We start from the raw sequence: 10,534 nt of genomic DNA on the forward strand, positions 1-10,534 counted from the left end.
TGTACTCCCCCATGATAGGGTGAAGCCGGTGTACAAGTCACAAACGATTGGAGCCCACCACGGTGGAAGGCCTACGAAGAAATGTTCAAAAACATCTCTCGTTTATCAACTTAATATTCGTTTGTTGAGGGATTTTAAGGTCTCATCAATTTTATTTATTTAAACATATTCAAATAAATTGTCCTATTACAACTACTAGTCCAAAGTTAATGAAATTAGTAGCATATGATATCCCCACTATTCGTTTTCATAAAACAAATCAATATCAAAACATTTTTCAAAATATTGGAGATATATATAACTACTAATTGAAATCATTATAGTTTAGTAGCGTATGATACTCCCACTATTTGTTTTGAGAAAAACAAATCAATATCAAAAACGAATTTTTCAAATATTGGAAGTAACTACTACTACTACGGGTTTTGCAATCCTTTGAAATTGGACTTTATAGTTATCTTAGGCTCTTGGATGACCATGGACTTATTGGGTTATTGCAACAACGAGCCAACATTGTTGAATAAGATCTCGGGGAGGTTGTGTCAATTTAATTACGTGCTTTTCAATCCAATTAAAACATTTTCATTGAGCCATTAGAAATGAAAGACAATCATTCATTGCTTATTAGGGCGTTGGACCCATTTAATCTTGAATCTCATGTCAAAACCCTCTTTTAGTTATGTCTCCTTACCAATAGTTAAAGAAACTCTAGTCTAGCACTAGAGGGAATCAACTAACTAAAAGAGATTAAGAAGTAATAAGAATTACAAACCGATTTGTACAAATTCCTACAAATTACATATACTAAGAGGGAGAGATAGATTAATGTCGAAACGTGACAAGGTCCAATTGAAACAGTAATTAAAACACATTCCCAAGGTTCAAACAATTTGATTTTAGCGCCTTATCTCATAGCTCAATTATCGTTTAAGGCATAAGTCCATAGTCACCCATTTTCTAATTACTCAATCATATTAAATAATCAAATGGAATGCAACATATAAACAATTAGATTTAGTGCATATGGGCATAATTCAATGATGAGTTTAAACATTAAACAAAATTAAAATCAAACATTTCAATTTTTAAATAGTAGGGGTCTAAATGCAAATATAAAAAAGTTAGGGGTCAAACCATAAATACTAAAAGTAATACCAAACTTTTCTTTAAATTACAAAAACCCCACAAGTGGAAAATCCACTAGGGTTGGCCGGCCAAATTAAGGGGAAGTGGGTAGGTCTCACCCACCTTGCATTATTTCAACATAAAGAAGAAAAATATATCTTGTTTGCCACTTAGATTTGTTTTAAGGACTTTAGGAAAAAGAATGATGGAAATATATATCTAGACAATTCTAGGTATTAATTTAAATTTTGGTGTAGGCTATGGATGGTATGTACATCATCCATAACCACAAAACAATGCATGTAAAACCATTTTCACCAAAAACCAAACCATGAACACCAAGAACAAAACCATGAACATATTTTCAAGATTTGTATGTTCTTGGTGATTTTTCAAACCCAAAAAACAAAAGTGACAAGATCACTACTTTCTAGCTTTCAAAGTGTGTGTGTGAGGTTCAAAACAAGACACAAATACTAACAAAAAATCCCCATTTAGCCGAATCCCCTTTGAGGAATAAAACCCCAAAAATTTTTGTTTCTAAACCCTCTTTTCATTCATGCATCCAAAACATTTTTGCATACATATCTTTCTCAACTATTGATACACCTTTTCAACATTTTGAAAAGACAAAAGATAAACATATTTTGAATGAAAAACAATTTAAACTCAAACTTCATTCATGCATCAAAAACACTTTTCTTGCATATCCTTTTTCAACTTTTGATTTACAATTTTTCAACACTTTGAAAAAGCAAAAGATAAACATATTTTGAATGAAGCAATAATATGACATACATAAAATTAAAACCCATATGCATAAAATCTAAAAGGACACATCATACATAAACCTTTGGCTCTTGATACCACTTGAAGGGAAAATATGAGATTTATGTGGGATTTCTAGTGACTAGCATGCATATACAATTCAAGATTTATATACGAAAGCAACGGAAGCATGTCATACATTTTATCAAAGCTATAGTCATGCAAATCCCCTTCAAGATGCATAGGTTTATATATGAAGCATCAAAAACAATTTATTGAAGAACAAAGTTTAGGAGTAGTTTTATACCTCTTGATCTAGATCTAAGACCAAGGATTGACCACCTCCAAGCTCTTTGCTCCTTGAACTCCTTGAGCCTAGCCTCCCTCCTTGCCTCCTCCACTTTGTTGAGAATGAGTGCTCCTAGGTCCTCTTCAAGTTTCCAAAGATATGAAAACCTCTAAAGATCCTCACCCACTTTGTAATGAGAAAGATGAAGGAATTAACCAAAGGGTGATAAGATGATTAGCTAATATTCCCTTTGGTGGCCGGCCCTTTTAAGTTTGAGAGAGAATGATTTTATTTTCTTTTGTGTATTATGAACCACCTAACACACTCACTCACACTTTCATTATTATGTTCCTTTTATTTCTTAAAGAAACAAGTCAACAATTGACTCACTCTCTCTCCCTTCTCATTTGGCCGGCCTTTGGTGTTTGGTTTGGGCTTTGGGCTTTTAATTATTTCAAGTCATCCAATGCTTGAATAAAAGCCCAATGGGTTTTGGCCCAATGGGCCCAATTAAACCCGAACGTTTCTTTAAGCCCAAAACGATCTTTATCGCTTTTATGATTTCTTTAGACTTTCTAAATTAATCAAAACACTTAATTAATCCAATTAATTATTTCCTTCATCCATTAGTTACTCACTACAAGAGTGTATCGGTGAACAATCTTTTAGGTTCTAATTAGCAAGGCAGTGAGGTGATTGGCACCAATCCAATTGATTATCCAATCACTTAGTGAATTAAAACTTACTTTTAATTCACCTTCCTTTTAATGACTACATTTAATCATCTAGAAGAACTCACAAGCCATGAGTGACATCTAATCATATATCATGGCTACCCAAGCTAATGTAGAAGTTATTCGGAGAACCTATTCAATTGGAATTACAATGTAATTCGATCCTTCTTTAAAACAATACTCTCAATCACATTACTAGGGTATGGATTTATAATGTCAAACCCCTAATGTGATTATTCCTTCTTATACGATTCATTTGAGACGTATAGGAACGCTTTCCTTTATTACGCTCGATACTTCGGCCGAAGATTCCCGAATCATATCTTAGAGTATTCATCCTCTCTTATCGAGGATTAGAGATTCCTTGTTGCGCATTCACTTGCCTTCATGGCTAAGTGGCTTAACCCCAACGATGCCTTGGACACTCTCGAATGGAATGACTTTAACATAATCAAAGATTAAGTACTTAACCACAAGACAACGACGATGCCTCAGGTCAAAGGATTACTTACATTATTCCAACCATTAGAGTTACTTGCTTGACATGTGAGTAGACCTCCATGCAAGTACTCTCGTTCGATTGTGTTCAGTGAACTCATTCCCTTAATGAGCACCTACATGCTTGTCTTAGTGTCGCTACACGAATGGGATGAGACTTTCCATCCTTCCAATTGAAGCGGACATAGTATGTACCAGTCTATGGATTGTCAGTATCCCTCCGACAATCCTTATGACCAGGAACCTTTTTGGACATGATGGTTATGAGAAGAAGGTCTCTGTAATCTAACATCATTAGGTTACTTCTTCCATCGATCCATTGTCCATGGATTCACTATTTAGGACATATTTCGTTCATTGAGATAGTCCCAATTAGTATCTTTGCCTTCCGATGTATAAGAGTCATATATACATCAATTCATTGTCCTGAAAGGTTTCTTCCAAAGATTGACTTTCAGGGCATATTTCCAACAGTTTCTGTGTGTAACCTTTGGCTACAAGCCTTGCCTTGTGCTTTTGAATGGAGCCATCAAGGTTCAGCTTTGTTTTCTATATCCACTTCACTCCCACAACAGATTTGCTACTTGGTCTGTCTTCCCAAGTGGAATTCTTTTCAATCATCAACATCTCCTCTGTCATAGCCTTTTTCCAAGCTTCATCTTTGACTGCCTCACTGAAATCTTTAGGTTCAATAATGCTTATCTGACCTTGAGCATAAACATCACTCAAATTCTTCCATTTCTGTGGAGTATGATCATAGGTCTATGAGATTGAAACTGGAGAACCAAGTGAACCAGATTCCTGAGATGCTTGCAGGTCTCTAGTTGTTTGTGATCTCAGAGGAGATTGCATAGACTGAGGTGAGTCATTTGACTCTGAGTCAAGTTTAGATATCCTTGAGCTTCCTTCATCATTCCAAGGAATAGAGACTTGCACTACCTCATTAGATTCCCATTCCCACATTGCTTTCTCATCAAATATCACACTCCTTGATAATTCAACTTTCTGAGTTCTCAAGTTGAAAACCCTATATCCTTTTTCACAGTTGCCATATCCAACAAATACTCCATTCTCACTAGTTTCTTCCAATTTGTGTCTTTTCTGTGAAGGAATGTGAATGTAACATAGAGAACCAAATATCTTCAAATGTTTGACACCTGGTTTCCTCCCACTAAATGCCTCAAATGGAGTTATGTTGTTCAAAGCACTTGTTAGACACCAATTTTGCAAATACATAGCCGTGTTCACAGCTTCAGCCCAAAACTTCATGGGAATCTTCTTTTTAAACATCATTGTCCTAGCCATTTCAACCACAGTACGGTTCTCTCTGCAACACCGTTTTGTTGTGGAGAGTAGGCAAGGGTTAATTGCCTTTCTAACCCCATATCTTCACAAAACTTAAAGAACTCTAGGGATGTGTATTATCCACCCCTATCACTCCTGAGTTTCTTAATTTGATAACCACTCTATAACTCAACCATGCATTTGAACCGTTTGAAGATGTTGAAGACTTGTGACTTGTGCTGCAGAAAGAACACCTAACACATTCTAGTGTGATCATCAATAAAGGTAAGGAAGAATCTGTTCCCTCCAAGAGTAGTGATCTGCATTGGACCACAGATATCAGAGTGAATCAGCTCTAGAGGTTGTGATGCTCTCCTAGCCTTTTCCTTATCGAATGGTTCTCTGTGACCCTTCCCTGTAGCACATCCAAGGCAAACATGCTCAGTGACTTGTAATTTAGGTAAACCCTGCACCATTTCCTTCTCTTGCAGGAGCATCAATATGATGTAGTTTAGATGTCCATATCTTCTATGCCACAACCAAGATGACTCTTCAACAGTTGCTCTATTAGCCATAAGAGGATTAACATATTCTAGACTTAAGGGAAAACATCTGTTTCCTTTCATTTGAACACTTGCAATCAAATCTTCCATCTGTCTTTCTCCATATATATCAACCATGTAATCACCAAACATAAGCCAATATCCATGTTCTACCATCTGCCCTACACTCAATAAACTCTCATCCAATCCAGGTACAATCATAACCTCTTTAATATATCTAGCAAACTGGATCACAGTCCTTGATGAAATGACCAAATCGATTGCAACCATGACACTTTGGCTTTCCTTTAAACCAATACTCACCATAATGTAGCTTATCACAATGTTAGCATTTTCCCTTAGCCTGATCAGGTTTTCCCCCTTGATCATATTTTCCACCTTGATTGACAAAGTTCTGAGGTTTAGGGTCCCATTTCTTTCCCTTCGATTTCCAGTTCTTCTTTGGTTTAGAGTTACCTAAAGAGGGATTTGACTGAGTTCCCTTTGGATTCACACTCATACTACTGAAAGCTCTCTCAGTGGTACTCTTAGCATGCCTATCAAGGAGCTATGCAAATCCTCTCAAAGAAGCAATAACCTCTTGCACCTCAATAGTTTCAATATCCTTAGTTTGATTGATCACATAGCAAACTGGATCAAATTCTTTGGTCAAGCTTATAAGCAATTTCTGAACCAAACGCTCTATGACTAAATCTTCCCCATACCCTTTCATTTGATTCACCAACTCGAGAAGACGAGTGAGATACACATACAAGGTTTCATCATCCTTCATCCTCGTGTACTTGAAATCACGGCGTAGACCCTGTAGTTTGATGGATCTCACTGGTTTATCACCATGAAATTCCTGGTGTAAAATATCCCAAGTGCCCATTGAGGTCTCCTCATTCGAGATTCTGGGAAAAATATCCTCCGAAACTGCGCCTTGAATGATACCCAATGCCTTAGCATCCTTCATTAGCTTATCACTCAGCAAAGCTTTCTCTGAATCTGATGAGCCTTCCTCTTCGACCTTCTTCCCCTTCGATTCTGGAATTTCAAAACCCTTTTCAACCAAATCCCAGATTCCATGCGATTTGAAAATGGTTCTCATTCGGATCTTCCAAAATTCATAGTTGCCACCAATTAATATTGGAGCCCGAAGATCACCACCACTTGACCCAGCCATTTGAGACCTGAATCAATGAACTGAGTTAGAAATTTCACGTTGGATTTTCGAGCACAGCCCTCACATATTCGACGCCCCGATTCCAGATAGAAACTAGGCTTAAGATACCATGTTAAGATTAGAGTAAGCTTCCATTAATCTGATCATTTGGATTTCGAAGGGAGCAAGAAGAATGAAGAGAGAAGAAAAAACTAGAGAGAGAAGCAGGGAGAATATTTCATAACAGCATCATTCTTTCATTTAGAATGGTGCTCCACTTTCATATATTCTTTCATTCCTTACATCAGTCATCATCACCATTCAATACATAAGCCATTGTGATTATGACACATGGCAATTACAAGGCATGTGAGCCAATAGAATGAAAACTGATCTAAGACCTACACTTGGCATATGAGCTCAAGCTATCTCAACAGAAAACAGTTTCACAAAATAACAAATAGAAAAACTACTAAGTAAACTATTTACTAACAAGTAATTAGTAAGCAATTTACTTTTCAACAAGAACTTTTGTCTCTAGAATTATATTTTATTATTATTATTTAAGATGTTTCTTTTATTGCAGGCACATCTACAACCACGAAACAGATGAAAGGAGGTGACAAACTCATTACATGTACTGGGTTTAATACTAAAGTAGAAAAATACACATACAATATAAGTGAACCAAAGAGGTACCAAAACACGTATACATGTATAAAAACAGGCAAATGTATAAGCTAAAAGTTTTAAAATATTGCACCTGAGTATTGGTATGAAACTTCCAACAAAAATGTAATGAGATAATACAAGTTATCACAGAAAAAATGAGTAACGTGTAAAATTACCAAAAATTCCACATACTGAAGAATGAGGTTCTTTAAGACACATCATAAGATCGCTGCCAAAACCAACCCCTTTCTTTCTGTATCATGATGTCTTTTCGTGTCTCATTTTGCCTCCAAAGATCTTGGCCTTTTTCATAAGAAAAGGCTGCACAGAATCCAGGCATTAGATAAGTAGGTGCCTCACCATCTATGGAATTAACAGCCTGGGGATGACCACTATTCTTATGTACACCAATGCGGTACCGCAATCCAGATTCGGAAACAAGTGAAGACATATCTAAGGAAATTGACTCAGGCACATCCCAGTATTTTCCTTTATGGTCAACGAATAGTTCAGGCCATGCAGCCTCAAGTGTAATATAAGGAAGCGGCAAACATCTTAAAGGTTAGTAAAATTTCATACATGGCTCATAATTTAAACAGGAAGATAAATGAAGGAAATAAAGGTACAGGCATGAACTTTTTCACTAAAACAGCTTATGCAGTGCACATGTGCAATGTTAAAGGTACATAAATTAATCTTTTCAGTACATGGTTCTTAATTTACAGACATGAAACTTTCCACTTTTATCTATGCTCAGTGCAGTGCATAACACTCATTTGGTCTCTAAGATTGGATTAAAATGGACAACTGACTATATTCAAGGTATGTTGACGAAAGAAATGAAAAAAATTGTGGGTTACTTGATGGTAGGAGATGGATTATTTTCCATTCCAATCAGCCAAAATGGTAAGGATCAGAAAGGATTATTTTCCATCATGTCTAATCCCCACAAAATGAAAAATCATTCACCACTATCTTTAAGAAATTAGGAATAATACTTTAAGATTATACATGCTGACTGAATCTGGTATATGTTCAAGTGATTAATAGTTCATATAGATACATCCCTAGAATTACATAAGTTTAACTTTAATTCCTATATGAGAAATTTGTCATATGAAAGATAAAAAATCGCAGTAGGATGATACTACAACCTGGCATGAACAAACCCCAGGAAGAACTTAAACCTAACAACTCCAATACCCATAAATCATTCAAACTAGCTTCATGAACCCGGCAAACAAAAGATAACAGGAATTCTGACTGTTTAAACAATTTGATTAAAGGTCAAAACGAGGAAAGCAAATGCATGCTTTGTGAAAGAGCACCAATTTGTTGTGGCGTCCTTTCCCCATGCCCTTCTGCGCTCAACTTTATGGATGATGACGGAGACAAAAGAAGCTGTGTACATAATTCAAACGAATAAAGTGACTTGTCCAAGACATGCATTGCCACATCTTTGAATGTAGGGACCTCCATCTCACCATTAGTTAATTCAGCTTTAACAGAAGATAAAAGTTTCTTCCGGCAGAACTGCCCAATTAATCCAAGCCACCTATTTTCGCGCAGATCATGTAACAAGGGAATTAGTATGTCTGACAACTAAGAGTGCTAACCGGATTTGGTTAATGTGAGATGACTTTGGTCTAAGCATAGTAACTCTTAAATCACTCCTTTAACAGAAAACATGCTTAAGGAATTAGGACATTAAACTCAACACATTTGGATCGGTAATTACAAAAATTCAATGCATTTACACAGTACATTCATTAGCTAGGATACTGTTCAAATTTCAAAACATGGCAACAAACCTTTTCACCTAAGAAATCCCATAAAAAAAAATTGGATAATCCCAATCAGTGCTCTTATAAACATGATAAAGCGTTGATGCTCTCAAAAAACATAAGAACCCCCTTGCAAATTTTTAAAATAACAAGGCAACAAAAAATTCATGCTTTATGTGCTGTACCACTAGAACTAGGCAAACAAGCTTTGTTTGGCTGTCAAGCTTTCCACTCAAGCTCTCTTTCTCACATCAAGTAATTCACCAATAACCCAAAGTTTATGCAATATACGAATTTGGCAATTAGTAACATAAAAATTGTTTACAGAAAATACGAATTTGGAGAAACAAAAAATGTTCATTTCTCAGCAAACAGGAGACAAATTATCTTTGCTAACCTTTTTCCTTTAACCAATTCCCTATAACAACAATTCCAATTGCTCCTCTCTCCAAACTTTCCCAGCAACAAAACAAACAACAAACGAATCACACCCATTACTCATCATTTTCTCAGTAACCATACAAACTACAAACTGATCCACGGAAACACATAAAACGAAAAAGAATATCAATTAAAGGAAAGTATAACATAAATTTGAGAAAATCCAATAGGCAATAGCTAAGCAAAGAAGTTGTAGCAGTGTACCAGTTAGAGGTAGCTGGTCTGAGCAAGAGGGACTGGAGAGAAAAAGAACCCAAGTCCCTGTTAGTAGTGGGGGAGTCGGAAGGTATAACACCCAAAGGGAACCCATTTCCCAGAAGAGATTGTTGCTGAATCCTGAGGGCTCGGCTGGCTCGAGCACCGTCGAGAGGAAATGGGTAGCCGGGAACGGCCTTGGCGGAGTCCTCAAGGGTCTGAGGCGAAGAAACGTTCAAGTCCCAGAAGGCTAAGTCCATTGACGTCCTCAGTTTCGCCATTGTTGGCTGTCGAAATAGCGAGGGAGTGCGAACTCTTTTAGGTTTTGGTTTTGGTTTTGGGGTTTAAGTGGTGGGTTTGTGATGGTTTTATTTGTCTCTTCGTTTGGGTCCTTATCTGTCTTGAAATGAGTTTCAAGACATGAGTTTCAAGAAGACACCCCAAGAGATAGGGATGACAATTCTAATTGTTTAACTCGATAATCGTCTGAATAGATTGGATTTGGGTATAAAAATTCGGGTGTATTTTGGGTATGGGAAAAAAATATGAATATTATTCGGTTATGATTTTGGATATGGTTATAAGGGTCAAAATCCGTATCAATCCCCGAATCTGAACCGAATAATATATAATATAATTAATCATAATATTAAAATATTAAAATATATATACACACACATATGTATATTCATTATTTGCCAAATCCCTTACTTTGAGTGTAATACAAAATTGCATTATGTGAGTTGCATTTTGTGGGAATGTTCATAAGTTTTGATATAAATCAAAATCTATGAGAATTTAATGGTACTTATGGGAGTTATCAAAAGATCAACCAACATTATTAATGTTTAACTTTAACTTTTATGCTCCACAAGATCCATTCATTAAATTATTTTATACATCAAATATTTAATGACGAAATTAATATTTAATAAATTATCATGCGTCAATTAAACGAATATATTTTTTGTATTGACAAAAATGGATATAACCGTTAACCGATGGCTATGGTTATGGATAATACCCGATGGTTAATT

General features: G+C 36.0%; 1 protein-coding gene and 1 long non-coding RNA gene across 2 annotated transcripts; both read right to left on the reverse strand.

Annotated features, from left to right (window-relative positions):
- Positions 1-5,808: 5,808 nt before the first annotated feature.
- Positions 5,809-6,426, reverse strand: LOC125477218. Its single transcript, XM_048584175.1, has one exon. The coding sequence runs from the start codon at positions 6,424-6,426 to the stop codon at positions 5,809-5,811; it is 618 nt and encodes a 205-aa protein (XP_048440132.1).
- A 1,752-nt stretch (positions 6,427-8,178) lies between these two features.
- Positions 8,179-9,804, reverse strand: LOC125477221. The gene is made up of 3 exons (XR_007258408.1): positions 9,507-9,804; positions 9,259-9,393; positions 8,179-8,632 (listed from the first exon to the last, which is right to left on the reverse strand). It is a non-coding gene; the product is annotated as an uncharacterized LOC125477221 (long non-coding RNA).
- Between the last annotated feature and the right edge of the window lie 730 nt (positions 9,805-10,534).

Source organism: the organism of the source record quoted next, unplaced genomic scaffold (genome assembly GCF_019419815.1).
Source record: "Pyrus x bretschneideri cultivar Hongxiangsu unplaced genomic scaffold, Pyrus_bretschneideri_v1 Contig200, whole genome shotgun sequence".
NCBI lineage: Eukaryota > Viridiplantae > Streptophyta > Magnoliopsida > Rosales > Rosaceae > Pyrus > Pyrus x bretschneideri.